The sequence below is a fragment of the Arabidopsis lyrata genome (assembly GCF_000004255.2).
Source record: "Arabidopsis lyrata subsp. lyrata unplaced genomic scaffold ARALYscaffold_2, whole genome shotgun sequence".
In the NCBI taxonomy this organism is placed as follows: Eukaryota; Viridiplantae; Streptophyta; class Magnoliopsida; order Brassicales; family Brassicaceae; genus Arabidopsis; species Arabidopsis lyrata.
Window position 1 is genome coordinate 10,678,076 of NW_003302554.1, and position 16,582 is coordinate 10,694,657.

The following is a 16,582-nucleotide window of genomic DNA, read 5'->3' on the forward strand; positions in this document are numbered from 1 at the left end:
CCAAACCACCATAAGTTTGAGTTATAATGATATATCAAATAATTATACCTACAAACATAATCCCGCACGTAGGTGCGGGTCCGGATCTAATCTATATTATTAATTGGGAATCACTAGATATTAAATAACCTTATGAAAGATACAATATTACATAAGATGCCATTGGTTTTTAGTGTTTTTAAATAAATTCATTAAGGGTACAATAGATAATCACAAATTTAATATATTTAAATAAAATATAGTAAAATTATTTTAAGTAATTATTAGTTTCCAAAAAATTAAACTCACTTTCTTTCTCTTATTAGTTATGGACGAAAATATTAAATTAATTTCAAAAAAATTATTAACCAATGAAAATTGAAAAACTAAGATTTGATATCCAACTTACATTTTATCTAAACCAATCCTAATAAATTATTCTATATCAAAAATACAAATAAAAATATCATTTTAATTCAAAATTAAAACACTACCGTTTAAAAAGTTTTATCAATGGAGGATTTTAAGATTACGTGACGAGATGGGAGAGGAATATAAATTAAAAATCAAACTAAATACTCAACTGGTATGAGTTCGGGTTATGAGCACTACATAAAATAAATTTGTTTACACACATAACCCTACACATACATTTTCAATTACACATATTCTATTTATGATGGACACAGGACCATAATATTTTTATTTCAAGTATACGAAACGGGTTAAGGGACGAAGAATTTATAACAGATACATGACGGGATAGGTTTCCCGTTCCAAAATAGTTACGCCTAGCTAATATACATGAAATAACTCAAACTAAAACCGAATCCATATCTTATTTAACACATGTAATCAAACTGTTTAAAATGTTTTGATTAATTTAGAAAATAAAAACGTAACATCACTTAACTTTTGCAACTAAATTATCTTAAATATAATTTCGCACGTACGTTTAGGTCTGGATTTTAAAATATAACTATGCACTAACGCAACTGAATTTCTTTTATTACGAAGTTCACTAACACAACAAAATATTTTATACTTTTAAATTTTATATAATAATTTCTATAAAAAATATTTATGTACATACGTGTGGATCCAGATCTAATACACTAAAATATATATCATAAAAACAACAAAATAATCTATATTGAATTAAAATTTGTTATATATTTTTTTTTAAATATGAAACCCCGCACGTACGTGCGGGTCAGGATCTAGTTATGAATAAATTGTGTTTACCGGACGTTTTTTGTTTTGTTTCAGAAACTTCAATTTCCATCACAAACTGGGATTTTCAATGAATGTATTTTGTCTCAATGTTGTTCCTAGATTAATGACGAGAAGTTATGACTGATTTACGATGGTACTCTATCTAATTATGCTATTATAGTGACAAAACATTAAAATGAATTTTACAACGACGTTATGCTATATTCAACTCCAACATCATTCATGGACTCGAAACATAAGCGTGATCACAAAACGAATCCATACCAACATGAATAGACACCAAGAAGGAACCTATTTGTGCAATCTCGTCAACAAAATCAAGACTTGTCACTAAAAAACCAATTACAAAAACTGATTAAGCAAACCATGATTCAACACTTGACCTCCCATGTAATACCTCTCAAGAACTTCATGAATCATCGTCACCATCATCATCGTAACTTCACCAAGTCCATTAATCCTTTGTATCATCAAACCTAAACGTGACACAACTTCATACTCATGCTCACGAAACCTCAAAGCTTCTCTTCTAACTTTCTTAGCAACTCTAACAAACCCTTTACGCACAACAACCTCTCTTCTCTTCACATTAACCATCTCCCAAACCGATTTCACAATCACGTAAACCAAATCCCAAACCAAACTCTTATTCTTCAAATTCACAAGCTGAAGTATCAAACTAAACCCAGCTTCTAAACCTAAGCACCATTCTTCTTCATCATAATCTTGATTCATCAACAACACATTAACAATCTTTAAACCAAAACCATTCTCCAACAACGGCATCAAGAACTCTTCATCAAGAAGCGTTGGCAATTCACTAAACAACAACAGAGCTTTTTTATTCCCATCTAATGAAAGAATATAAGAACAGAGCTCGTACCATGGCTTGCTTGCAATGAAAACATCAACAGAGACACGAGATACGATTCTTGAGAGGAGTTTAAAGTCTTCATCAGAAGTTTCTTGCGTGAGAAGGCAAGAACTTACATGGTTCTTGATATCATTCAAAGACTCTTTCTTCAAACCACCGCGTAAATCGTCGATATCCATGAGAAGTGAATCGAGGAGATAGACTGAAAAAGATCGAATCTTCGGGGTTATATCGGTACCGAAACTGTAGATTTGGAGGAGTTTTGAGACTAAAATGTTTGGGAAATGTTTTGAGAAGGTTTCGTAGAGAAGCTTTGAAGATTGATCTGTTTCTTTACCGTAACAGAGGTTAGTGACGAGTTTTGTGATTCCGGTGATGTCACGTGTTGCGAGAATCTCTTTTGCTTTGTTTCCGATGTAGATACGTGATGCGGTTAGTGGTGGAGGAGGGTTTGATGAAGAAGCTTCGTCGTCATGAGGAGATGTCATTTTCGTGGATTTTTTCCCGAGAAAATGAGAGAAAATCTTTGTTGGTGGTAGAGAGAAAGAGATAAATGATAAACAGAATAGTAACAGAGTGATTAGACGAATCTTTTTTAATATATACGATTTGGTTATCTTGCTTATTCAATTGGAAATGACGAACTTACCCCTATGGAAAGAGTACAATTCTTGCTTATTCATCGGAATGACGAAATTGCCATCATACAAGAGTATTATTCTTGCTTATTCATTGGAAATGACGAAGCTGCGAGTAGAGAGATTGAATTTTTTATATTAAGGTTTGTAGAGGAAAATAATTTTTTTGTTTAATACTTTTTTTTTTTCATTTTTTTTTTTTTGCTAATCATGTAAATATATTTATTTTTTCATTTTATTAGGGACACAACTAAAATTAAATATTTTTTAGTTTTTCTATTGGTGAACTAAAACAGAATCGAAAGTAATAGAAATTTTGTTGAAAAAACACAATTAAAATTATGTGTGATTTTTTTAATATATTTAGACGGTTTGATTATGGGATAAAATACTTGAATTTATATATTTTGGTAAATTTTGAGTTACTTGCAGGATTTTTCAAAAGTTGTTTTTGTATTCAGATGAATTTCCAAAATTAGTGGTGTAATTATTTAGTGATACAATATGTTTTGAAATTCCGGAACTCCCACAATTTATCAAAAAAAGAAAAAAAAAACTCGATTATATTTGAAAACAATATATCTTGAATTCCAAGTCTAAATATTTTGTTTATTAAATTATTTCACGTCTTTCAACAATCGTACTTTCTTTTTTTTTCTTGTAACATGTGATTTATTTATGAAGATTGTACATGATTAGAATGTAGAGTTTCGGAAATAAAATGAGGGGGGTAAAAATAAGATTGAAAATGTTGTGAGTGAAGAGAATTATATTTCGCTAGTAGATCCGCTACGGTGTTATTCGTTCTAGCTGTCCATTTGAATTGCACTTCCTCAAATCTTCTCTGCCATTGACATGCTTCACGTACCCATTCATAACATCCAAAATTGATGCTTTTGCCTTGCATTTGTTCTATGATTGATTTGGAATCTCCTTCAAAGATCACTTTGCGGCGTCCTTGACACCATGCATGTTGCATCGCCATAATCATGGCTTAGAATTCACACTCTAATACACTTGAAAGAACTTCTCATGTTGCTTGTCTTGCGCCCTTGAAAGTGCCGTTTTCATCACGGATAATCCATCCTGCTTTTGATGGTTGATTGTTGTACGGATGGGAACCATCAAAATTACATTTCATCCAGCCAGCTAGAGGTTGTTCCCAGTGTGTTTGCGCCGGAGGGTTTCTTTAATGTCTTGATTGTGATATGGCCGGATTTATACTTTGAATATACTCATGTGATGTTAACCACTCATATGTCTTTCTTGGAACACGTTTCTACTTTTCCAGAGTCCCAAAGAATCCAAATCGTAATCTGGTGTGCTTGATGATTGTTTCTGATGATGGTGTTTGAGAGAATTGCCTCCATTTTTGAATCCAGCGTCGTACTTTCATTTTCTCTTTTCTCTTCCTCTTGTAACATATAATTTTTATTGAATTAATTGATAAGAAATGGAGCATATATATTTTCTATCGGGTAATAAAGTAATATTACCTCCGATTGGTTGAGGCAGTAGATTTAGTTATGTATGATTGGTTGTGGCGGTAAGATTCTGGATGTGATTTCTTATAATAAAAATCTAATTGGTAAATGATTGTTATATGTTGTAAATTAATATTTTATCATCTATATTACGAATTATATATGTAGACTTTTCCACTATCATGTAAAATAAAAACAAGAATACAAAAATATAAGTCAAATCTTTAATGTTATTTACTTTTTATTTTTGAGTATTTTAAACAAATTAATAAATGAAATTTGTAATGTACATAAAATTTGTAATTTTACAAACATAAATGTAAATAAAATTTATAATGTATTCAATAATTTATATGTCATATTGTTCATATCAAAATGAAATTTATATTCATAATAGATATGTATATATATTATCAGTAATACATATATATATATATATATATATATATATCTATATATATATATATTATGCTATGTTATAGTGGAGGGTGTATTTATATATCATATGTATTAGAAATATTGTATATTATATTTTTTTCTATAAAAGGGAAATATAATTTCCTTTCTACAGCCATAAAATCTTTTACATAAAATTGTTTTTGTGAGAGACTCTGATTGCACATGCTCTAAAATTTGCTGTGAAAGTTGTATGTTTCAAAAATGAAATCAAAGCTTGATTGATTCGGCGTTAGTGCTATAGAGAGAAATGATGAAGCTTGTGTAGCTCATACCAATCATCTTCATTATATACGTTTTGTTGCAAAGTTTCCCTTACGAAGAGGCAGTTCTTTTTTTTGATCTTATACAAAAATTTTATAATAGTATAACACATCTACTCATCTAGTATCAAATTTGTAGTTACTTAGTGACTCTTAGAACTTTTATAATATACATTTCTTTCCCCCCATCATCTTTGCATTTCCCTCTTTTACCTCTCATCTCTTGCATCTTTTATTTTTTTGTTTCTAAATATAACATATATAAAAGTTTCATTTACTTAAAACTTACATTCTATTGATCAAACACATTTTTATATTTGTAAAAAAATTGGTTAACTACTTTATACTAAATGAAAATTTTATGAAATTAAATGTCAGTAAAAAAAATTATTTAAACAATCTAAACTAAGCTTAGTAAATATTGCTGTCAAAAAAAAAAAAAAAAAAAGCTTAGTAAATATTTTGATGTATGAAAGTTTTTGCATCTAATTTGAAAAATTAAAATATTTGTAACACCTAAACTTTCTTGAAAACACCAACACAAATTTCTATGATATTTCAATGTAGTTTCTTCCATATCTAAACTCAATGATTTAAAATAATATTAACATATTTAGCTTAAGAATAGAATGAAGGTGTGATGATATCTTGTGGTTTTCATCGATTTTGATTGTGTTTTTCTTCCTCTTTCATGCATATCAATACATCGAAGTTGGTGATGAAAATAGAAACCAAAGTTTTAGGTCGCTACTGAAAATCTGTCGAGACCTATCCATTTTGTTTTTATTTGATTACAAACGCATGTGGACAATGAAAACAACAGTGAATATGAATGGTCAATATACCATTTGAACGACATCTCGTGCCTAATGTATCAGAACAGTTAATACCACAAACTCGTGTCTTTGTCAAAGACTGTTTTGCATGGCTTTCAATTTTAAAAATTTAAACAAAAATAGCTAGCCGAACTCTTAAAAATATATAATCGCATTTTCTTGTTTGGCAGCAAATATATCATCTACTACTTTTACAATATATAGCTTCCATTCCTCTTAAAGATGGTTCGTCTAATATCATGTTTTTGTTATAAACTCAAAAAGAAAGTGAGATTGTGACTTGTGTGAGAACTTTAGTTTTTTTCTATGACAGCTTCCAAAACTTTAGGCATTGCCAGCATGCAATCCATAATTGGTTATTGTACGAATATTAAATTTTGTTATCCATCCCTCTCAGTCATATGTTTTGAGGCCTCACAATTTTCTATATATGATATGAATTTGCAAATCCTTCTTATTCCCACACATACAATATGGATAATCTAGCGTTATGTGAAGCAAACAACGTTCCTCTAACGCCCATAACGTTCTTGAAGAGAGCTTCCGAGTGTTATCCCAATCGAACTTCCATAATCTATGGAAAAACTCGGTTCACTTGGCCTCAAACCTATGACCGTTGCTGTCGTCTCGCAGCTTCTCTCCTCTCTCTTAACATCACTCGAAACGACGTCGTAAGAATTTTCCATTTGCCTTCTCATACCTATATGTGACTAATCATTATATGCCTTTCCCTTAATTCATTCTCACGATATAATGGTGTCATGACTCATGATCTACATATGAACCACATAACTTCTCTTTTTTCTTGTTTTAGTTTTATATTTAGTGATGCCTATCATATCTTGTACTATCCTTACTTCTTTAGGATGGTAATTTTTACCGAATTGATTTATTCATCTTATATATGTGATAAATCTGTGTATAGGTCTCGATTTTGGCCCCAAACGTACCTGCCATATACGAGATGCATTTTAGCGTTCCCATGACCGGAGCTGTACTTAACCCTATTAACACCCGTCTTGACGCCAAAACCATAGCCATCATCCTCCGCCACGCCGAGCCAAAGATCTTATTTGTGGACCATGAGTTTGCTCCTTTGATCCAAGAAGTCCTCAGTCTCCTACCCACTGACGAGTCACAACCTCATCCGCGGATCATATTCATTAACGAGATTGATTCCACTACAAATCCTTTTTCCAAGGATTTGGACTACGAGGGTCTCATCCGAAAAGGAGAACCTACGCCCTCCTTGTACGCAAGTATGTTCCTTGTCCACAACGAGCATGACCCTATCTCATTGAACTACACGTCCGGTACCACTGCCGACCCAAAAGGTGTGGTGGTTAGCCACCGAGGAGCCTACTTGAGCGCTTTGAGCTTGATTATTGGCTGGCAAATGGGGATTTTCCCGGTCTACCTCTGGACACTGCCTATATTTCATTGCAATGGATGGACGCTCCCCTGGTCTGTCGCTGCACGTGGCGGTACTAATGTATGCATCAGACATGTGACTGCCCCAGAGATCTATAAGAACATAGAATTGCATGGCGTGACACATATGTCCTGTGTTCCTACGGTCTTTAGGTTTCTCCTTGAAGGAGATCGAACCAACCAGTCACACAAGTCCCCACCGGTTCAGGTGTTGACCGGAGGTTCTTCGCCCCCGGCTGTCCTTATAAAGAAAGTTGAGCAGCTAGGGTTTCAAGTGATGCATGGCTATGGGCTTACAGAGGCCACCGGCCCGGTTCTCTTTTGTGAATGGCAAGACGAGTGGAACAAGTATTTTAACCATCATGATTTTACATAATATACTACAATCTTTTATATACATAATCATCTTGAAAATAACAAAGTTTATTATGACAATCCTAAATAGACTACCAGAGCATCAACAAATGCAACTACAACAAAGGCAAGGTGTAAGGCACCTAACCCTAGCTGACGTTGACGTGAAAAACACCAAAACTCTAGAGAGTGTCCCGCGCGACGGTAAGACAATGGGAGAAATTGTCATTAAAGGAAGCATTCTTATGAAAGGGTATCTAAAGAACCCTAAAGCAACATCTGAAGCCTTTAAACACGGATGGCTCAACACGGGAGACATAGGTGTGATTCATCCTGATGGATATGTAGAGATCAAAGATAGATCCAAAGACATCATCATCTCGGGAGGTGAGAACATCAGCAGTATTGAGGTCGAGAAAGTTCTTTACATGCATCAACAAGTGCTCGAGGCCGCGGTTGTGGCCATGCCTCACCCTCTGTGGGGTGAAACCCCGTGTGCGTTTGTTGTTCTAAAGAACGGTGAAGAGGAATTGGTGACCAATGAAGGAGATCTCATTAAGTATTGCCGTGAGAATATGCCACATTTTATGTGTCCGAGGAAAGTGGTGTTCTTTCAAGAGCTTCCAAAGAATAGTAATGGAAAGATCCCCAAGTCTAAGTTGCGAGACGTCGCTAAGGCCTTAGTGGTCAAGGAGGACGATGTCGGTTTCAAGAAAGTTCATCAACGCAGTGTCGAACACGTTAGTTCGAGGCTTTAACGTTACATTCATCGATGTGTTTATGTATATGCGTGTGTATTTGGATCGATTGATATGCGGTAGTCGGGTGGTGGATCACCGTATAACACTTAACTGTATATGAGGGATATATACGGTGAATATATTTTTATAAAAATATATGTCTATATATATATTATAAATATATATAATATCATAAAAAAATAATTGTAAAAAAAAATAAAAGAAGTCTCATGTTAAACTCCAACTCTAAAAAAAATGAAAACATAATGACAACCATATTTAGATAAGCAGCACCGTATAAGTGGCCGTATTGAGCCGTATAATGCCGTATAATGACCATATTGAGCAGTATAACGCCGTATAATGGCCGAATTGAGCTGTATAGCGCCGTGTAAGTGGCCGTATTAAATCTAACCGTATTTGTTAAACGCATAGCTTAAAAACAGTACATTAGTCTGCCGTATAGCGTATAACTACCGTATATACGGCCGCCTAAGGCTTATTTTAGAACACTATTATGTTTTTTAGTTTGCATGTATAGATTTTTAAATTTACGCTAATAAAATCAAGTTATTTAAATCTTTATTATAGTTCAACAAATATTGTATCTTTTATTTAATAAAAATGGTAAAAAAAAGAGAAAAAATTGCCACGTGGATTCAACAAATAAAATTGAAGAAGATAATCTCAAAATTTTTAAGGCTCAGGATTCGCCACTTGGAAAAATTTCATATCTCATCACTTCCATTAGAACACAGCTCCTAAAGATGAAGAAGTAAACAGATTTGCCACAATATCAAAAAAAAAAAAACACACCACAATGAGTGACACTAAAACGGTGCGTTTTGGTATTCTTGGATGCATCAGATTCGCATCAAAGTTCGTCAGAACAGTAACACAATCCTCAAACGCCGTCATTATCGCCATCAGCGATCCATCACTCGAAACAGCAAAAACCTTCGCCGCCACCAACAATTTATCGCCGGAAACCGTCAAAATATACGGAAGCTACGAAGAACTACTAAACGATGAAAACGTTGACGCCGTTTACTTGACGATGCCGGTGACACAACGAGGGAAATGGGCGGTGACGGCGGCGGAGAAGAAGAAGCATGTTCTTGTTGAGAAACCACCGGCTCAAGACTCGACGGAGCTGGAGAAGATTGTGGAGGCGTGTGAATCTAACGGTGTTCAGTTTATGGACGGTACGATTTGGTTGCATCATCAACGGACGGTTAAGATTAGAGATACGATGTTTGATTCTGGATTGCTTGGAGATGTTCGCCACGTAAGCGCTTTGCTTTTTTTATTCAAATTGCAAATTGGTCCATATAATCTTTTTACTTTCTTTATTGCCCCACATATAAGTTAGAACGACTAATATAACCTTTCAATTGTACTAGAACTAGATTATGACCCTCAAATGTGGGATTAGATACCAAGTTATAGAGTAAAACCTCTCTACGTTAATGCTCGATGGACTAATAAATACGATAAAATAAAAATTTATCAGTTTCGAGTTATGTTAGGCTACAAAATTAACCAAATTCGAGAAAATTAGTGACGAAACCTATCGTTATCATATTCGAAACAACATCTAAGTGATGTTACATCTTACACGTTGAATCATGTTGGTGTTATGATAATCATATATCAATCTTCTTTTTCATGTCCAAAAAAATCCATAATACTGATGAAATCAGATTTTTTAAGTATCCGATTTTCTTAATTATGCATACGACATAAGTTTCAAATTATTGAAACCATATATTACAAATGGTTGTTTTAAGTTGAATGGATTGAATATAATAAGTTGGAAAATAATAAGTTGAAAATCATTCAATCCATTCATCTCCAAAATTGTAGTTGAATGAGTTGAACATTTTTGCTGTAGAATTTGTTCAATTTTTCAGGTTTTTAAGTTGAATGGGTTGAATCTATTTTTCAACTTTTTCATCTCAAATGGTGAAAAATTAGTTTAATGTTCATTCAACTCTTTCAGTTTGGTATTTTTTGTCAACCATTTGCAGCCTTCGTGTAGGTTACATTAATCTATTTCATGAGTTTATGTTTTAGGATTGAGTCTAATCTATGATTTTTTCACTAAAGTATCAAACATTCTTTGACACATGCGTTGCAGATGTATAGCACGATGACTACTCCGGTACCGGAGCAAGTGTTGGAAAGACTGACTAAAGAAGCTATGGGTTTAGCCGGAGCTATAGGAGAGCTTGGCTGGTACCCTATAGGTGCAGCTTTATGGGCTATGTCTTACCAAATGCCGATATCGGTCAGGGCTCTTCCCTCCTCTGTCTCCACAAACTCGGTTGGCACTATCTTGTCCTGCACTGCCTCTCTTCAGTTCGGTTCAACCGCAACCGCAATCGTCCATTGCTCTTTCCTCTCTCAACTTTCAACCGACTTAGCTATCTCAGGTTCTTTCAATTGTCTTTATTGTACAATAAGTTGAAATAGAAATAGTAATAGTCTAGGGGAATATAATCAAGCCGAGCCGAATCGAACCGAATTCCAAAATCCAATTCAAAAAATTAGTTATTTGGTTAAAATGGTTCCTCTTATTCTTTTAAATGTCCAAAAATCATATAAAACAATCTATAGAAGATTTAGTGCTACATTATTTAAATTTCCTAAGACATGAAATCCCAAAACATTAGTAAAAACTTATGTCTATGTAAAATATAAGTGATATTTTGTATTAACACCAAATATCAAAATGAATGTTCAGGATCAAAAGGGTCGATTCAAATGAATGACTATGTGATACCCTACAAGGAGGACACAGCTTGGTTCGAATACACATGTGGTGCGAAGTTTGTGGACATGCACATTGGTTGGAATGTGACACCGGAGAAAGTTACAGTGGATTGTGGCGGAACTGCGGAGACGCAAGAGGCAATGATGCTAAGAGAGTTCACGCTGCTTGTCGAAGGAATCAAGCGGGGCGATTTAGAGGCTGATCGTAGGTGGGCCGAGATTAGTAAGAAGACGCAGTTGGTCGTTGATGCTGTGAAGAAATCTGTTGATATTAATTGTGAAGTGGTTCATTTGTAAAACTTGTTGATATTTTCTGCTAATTAGATTATGATATTTATATTAGTGTCATTGATACGTTTACATGTTCTGGTTACTAACTTTTATAAGTCGAAGATGATATGTACTTCCATAACTTTTATTTGGTACTCCTCCATATACTCAAATCTGAGATATGTTAGGTCAGTAGAAGTAGGTGGATCGTTTAAGTTTAGTTCTAAATCTCGATACAATAAAGAAGCTCCATAATTCGATAAAGTTATATAAAACTAGAAAATATAAGAATACTTTGTCTTATAAAAATAATAAAATTAAAAAATTTAACATGAGTCGAAATTCTAATAGATAAGACTTACACATGTCTCAATTTTGTTCATTATATTGTTTCCAAAATTTTGCAAATTTATTTCTTTTTATCTTGACCAGAATGCATATATTATTTGTACATTATAAGGAATGCATTAAATTGTGGATTTCTTTCTATTTATTTATATCAAAAGTTATATTCAAAAAAAAAAATATTAATTATTTTAATGAAAATTCAAAAAAAAAAAAAAAACTAATTAGGGTTTCATTTTAATAACAAACGCCACCCACATATTTTTGTTGTCTATATATACTTCTTATCTCTTCGTAAAACAACATACGACACACATAACCTCATCATCTCTCTCACATATTCACATCCTTGTCTTATCTCTCTTAGTGTACGTCTCAAAATAAGTACTAGTCTCTTCTCACTCTTTCTAAACTTTTCCATTTCATCATCTATCCAAGTCACGAATGCATCACTATCATCGTATCCACATATATTCGCTCGACCGGATTCGGATCAGTAAACTCCGAAATGATGTGTTGGTCATGAATTCATGATCCTAACGAGATGTTTTGTCCAAACGATGATATTATTGTTACATAGTATGTCTTATTCACATAGTTATGCAAGTACCTTTTTTTTTTTTTGATGAATTTCAATCTTTTGCCTTATTCACATAGTTACATGATATTATTGATATATAGTATGTCTTACATATGTTAGTTTCATTAATGTATTTTTTGCAGATACCTTTTTCTCTTCTTCCATATGCGAAAAGCTATCATAACCAACATGGGATCTCTTCCGCTCATTCTAATCGCATTGCGCAATCGATATCCAAGGTTTCTCTCTATTTTTTTCAGTATTTTTTCAATAAATTATCAGAAACTTTTTGGATCTACACCATGTCCCTTTAAACTTAAAACTGATGATTGAATTGGTGATTGCATTACATTTTGATTCTTAGAAAATTTTAAACACGGACCAACTTAAACGCATAAACACTATTTGTATGTATCATAAAATATGAAAACCTTGTATATCTCGAGGCAAACAAAAATGTAAGACGATCCATGCTGTAAAAGACAACAAAAAATTAATGGACTTTATAAACCTTTTTTTTATGATATTTATAATTTAGGATTTTTTTTTGGGGATATCCGGATCTTAAAACACCTAGTAGAATCCGGATCCTCCAATATCAATATAATTATTTTGTGATATTTTTTTATAAAATTTAATCCGAATCGGATATAGGTATTATGAAATTTAAGACACAATACCTAGATTCAGATCTAGGAGCTCTAGATACTCTATTTTTTGGTTAGGTATTTATATGGGTTTATCTTAAATTTCAACGGAAAGTTCTATCTACAAAAATGTTAATTCATCTTTATGGTTAGGTATTTATATGGGTTTATCTTAAATTTCGACCATAGTAAAAAATAGTCATAATGGTATTTCGCACAAAAAATTATGATTTTTGAAATTTTTTGGATCAACATATGTAAAGGTAGATTGTGAATGCATTATTATAATAGTTAATTAAAATCTTTTTTAAAAAGAACAATCTCTTGCCTTATTCACATAGTTACATGATCTTGTTATATATATAAGTATCATACCTTACATATGTTGGTTTCATTCATGTATTTGTTTCGATTCCTGATAAGGTATTTTTGTTTTTTGGATATTTCATTTAAGTTGATAAGTTACACTAGAGTACTTTTGCAGTTTCTACGTTAGATAATAACTAATTCTATGGTTTTTATATCTCAATATGCTAATGGATATTTAGTTGTATGAAACATGCAACAATTTATTCATAGATCCAAACATCCATAGGATACATATAATAACCGAGAATTATATGATAAGAATATTTAAATGTAACCATTTTGAAATGAGAAAATTACCTCAAGCTATAGTACCTCTATGAGATCTATTTGTAGGTTACAAATTAAGAAAAATAGAAAAGAAATTTTGTAAACTACTCAATTACAGATGGCGAATATTCCATTTTGATCATGAGCCAGCCTCTAGTTTTGGTTTAGCTCGGCTAACGGAGAGATGTTCTCCGGTGCAAAAAGCATGAAACAGGAAACATCAAATTCTTGTGGTCATATAATATAACCAACTCATATTTTATGCTTAACTATATAATGAGGTTATATTATATAACTATAATAATTTGATGTTCCCTCGTCTCATATTTTTTACGTTAAAGAACATCTCTCTACTAGTTGAACTAAGCATGGACGACTATGGGTTGGCAGATGAACTAAATGGAAAATTCGAGATATGTAACTAAGTAATTATGAAGTTTCCTTTTTATCTTTTTTTGTAGCTTACATTGATAGCTCATAGGTGCTATATGTTGATGTAATTTCTCATCTCGATATTGTCACACTTTGACTTTCTTATTATTCAGAAAGTGAGTGAACGAGAAGAGCAGTCGAAGATGGCTTCATGTTCATGTTATCATATGATCATATGAAAGTGCAGATTGATATTAGCGATGAAGATGGCTATACTCAGATCTGAGATATCTTAGTTTTTTGAATTATATAGTCTCTTGGTTTCTTGAAGTTGTATATTATAATTTTATGACATGTAAAGATTAAAAGAATACATTTTTTACCAAGTTCCCTTTGCTAATCTGTTCTCAAAGTTAGTATGTGATGTCTTCGGGAAATTATTTATGAATAGTTTTTAAATTACTCAATTATGAACTAAAATAAATTTATTTGTTCTATTGAATTTAATTAGAATAGATCTATAAGGAAATACATTTTACATTTAAAATGAGTAACACAAGTTAAACAAAGATAAAATGAGTAACATATATTTTTGTATAACAAAAAAGATAAAACCTTTGAAAATTAATACAATATAGAAACTAAAGTTACATATAAGATATAAAGAGTAAATATGTAAACTTGGTACTAGAGCAAGTATTGGAAAGACTGACGAAAGAAGCAATGGGTGGTAGGTTGGTAGCCTATAGGTGCAGCTCTATATTAGAATATGGGCTTCCAACTCAAAACCAATTGGCAATAAGTGGAGAGGCCCATATATCTTATATATTAGTCAAGATCCCTTGTCCTTTCCAATGTGGGATAATATTATCCTTAATACGCCCCCTCGAGATGATGGCTCTAGCCATTGATCTCGGTATGCTCGGGCATGAATCGGCGGGCCAACTATTGGGCCGGGCCGATGGTGGATTGGATTTGGACATGTACGGATCGGGCTCTGATACCATATTAGAATATGGGCTTCCAACTCAAAACCAATTGGCAATGAGTGGAGTGGCCCATATCCCTTATATATTACTTAGGATCTCTTCCAACTTCCGATGTGGGACATTATGTCCTAATACGCCCCTTCGAGATGATGGCTCTTTGGCCATTAATCTCGAAATGTTCGGGCTTAGATCGACGACATCAATTTTGGGCCTTGTCGATGATTGGACCACCTTTGGGTCGGATCGAGTTGGACATGTGTGGATCGTTTTGAGTTGGAAGCCCATATTCTAATACTCTATGGGCTATGTCTTACCAAATGTTGATATCTATTAGAGCTCTTCCCTCCTATGTCTCCACAAACTTGGTTGGGGCCATCTTGTCCGACACTGCCTCCCTTCAGTTCTGTTCAACCGCAACCGCATTGCCAATCTATCGTTCATTGCTCTTTCCTTTATCAACTTTCGACTGATTTAGATATCTCAGGTTCTTACCATTATCTTTATAGGGCTGGCTAAAAATAGCAAAAAAAACTGTGGTTCATGTTTAATTTTTGAAATATGGACCCTAATTAATTACATGTAAAAAAATTTGGACCTTTAAATACATTAATAAATACGGTAATTTAATAAAGTCCGAGTGCAAATGCTATGTCTTAGCAAATGTCGTATATATATATGCATGTGTGAGGAGTGCATTTCCACTCGGACTTTGTTAAATTACCTTAAAAAATAATGTGTAAAGGTCCAAAACAATTTTTGAATTTTTATACATGTAATTAGGGTCCCTATTTCAAAAATTAAGCATAGGCCATAGGTTTTTCTTTTGCTATTTTTTCTATATAGCTATCTCATCAGGTTCTTACCATTATCTTTACTATAGCATAAGTTGAAATAGTAATAGTCTATGGGAACATAATCAAGGTGGCCGGAGATTAGTAAGAAGACGCAGTTGGTCGTTGATGCTGTGAAGTGGTCCATCTGTAAAACTTGTTGAGATCTTTAGCTAATTAGATTGTGATGATTATATTAGTGTCATTAAAACATATACATGTTATCGTAACTAATTAACTTTTATAAGTGGAAGATGCTATGTACTTCATGATTTGTGTTCGACCGTTCTATAATTTGTGATCATAAGATTGTCATTTTTTTAGAAGCGAAATAGGGTTATCTAAATGTAGTTCAACGTTGGATCACACTGGTGTATTGCACATATGGCTCCGCAAGTGCTCAAACTCTCTTGCACACTAAGAGTGGGAATGAGGTTGAAGAATATTCAGAGTGAGAGAGCAAAAAGAGCAGCCTAAAGAGGACTTGATATTGATTCCATGTATATAGTATATAAGTTGAGAGATTCGCAATGTCGATGAAGATGACTCTATATCCTCAAATCTTATATATGATAGGTCAGTAGAAGTAGATCGAGTTAAGGTCGTTGAGACTCTTGTAGGTAATGGGGTTACTGAATTTTCATGTAAATTGATTTTATAGTTTTGTGCATTGAATTTGCAATGAGTAATTTTTATTCGGGGATTATTATACAGATTCGTACCCTCTTATAAAAACATTATAAACAAATGAATTACACATTCATTTTTAATATTTGTTTTCATTAATATTTGAGGAGATAAACATTTTTATCATCGCATATCAAATCATTAAAATAGAGCAAGACTT

The 16,582-nt window shown here is 33.0% G+C and overlaps 3 protein-coding genes and 1 long non-coding RNA gene across 6 annotated transcripts; 3 read left to right on the forward strand and 1 right to left on the reverse strand.

Annotated features, from left to right (window-relative positions):
- Window positions 1–1,271: 1,271 nt before the first annotated feature.
- LOC9323071 lies at window positions 1,272–2,890 on the reverse strand. Of its 2 annotated transcripts, XM_021035837.1 has the most exons (2): window positions 2,427–2,890; window positions 1,272–2,291 (listed from the first exon to the last, which is right to left on the reverse strand). In XM_021035837.1, exons 1-2 carry the CDS (start codon window positions 2,575–2,577, stop codon window positions 1,558–1,560), a joined length of 885 nt encoding a protein of 294 aa, XP_020891496.1. In that variant the 5' UTR covers window positions 2,578–2,890; the 3' UTR covers window positions 1,272–1,557. The 2 variants fall into 2 exon arrangements, with proteins under 2 accessions (XP_020891496.1, XP_020891495.1); XM_021035836.1 differs by having other exon boundaries at window positions 1,272–2,890.
- A 3,335-nt stretch (window positions 2,891–6,225) lies between these two features.
- On the forward strand, window positions 6,226–8,447 carry LOC9324545 (butyrate--CoA ligase AAE11, peroxisomal). Its single transcript, XM_021034066.1, has 3 exons — window positions 6,226–6,437; window positions 6,692–7,545; window positions 7,643–8,447. The coding sequence occupies exons 1-3, from the start codon at window positions 6,240–6,242 to the stop codon at window positions 8,307–8,309; spliced, it is 1,719 nt and encodes a 572-aa protein (XP_020889725.1). The 5' UTR covers window positions 6,226–6,239; the 3' UTR covers window positions 8,310–8,447.
- A 452-nt stretch (window positions 8,448–8,899) lies between these two features.
- Window positions 8,900–11,484, forward strand: LOC9323072 (uncharacterized oxidoreductase At4g09670). Its single transcript, XM_002886961.2, has 3 exons — window positions 8,900–9,579; window positions 10,432–10,726; window positions 11,038–11,484. Exons 1-3 carry the CDS (start codon window positions 9,112–9,114, stop codon window positions 11,361–11,363), a joined length of 1,089 nt encoding a protein of 362 aa, XP_002887007.1. The 5' UTR covers window positions 8,900–9,111; the 3' UTR covers window positions 11,364–11,484.
- Window positions 11,485–11,896: 412 nt separating this feature from the next.
- LOC110230689 lies at window positions 11,897–14,316 on the forward strand. 2 transcript variants are annotated; one of them, XR_002333823.1, is made up of 3 exons: window positions 11,901–12,260; window positions 12,405–12,500; window positions 14,090–14,316. It is a non-coding gene; the product is annotated as an uncharacterized LOC110230689 (long non-coding RNA). The 2 variants fall into 2 exon arrangements; XR_002333822.1 differs by having other exon boundaries at window positions 11,897–12,260; window positions 12,405–14,302.
- Window positions 14,317–16,582: the final 2,266 nt, after the last annotated feature.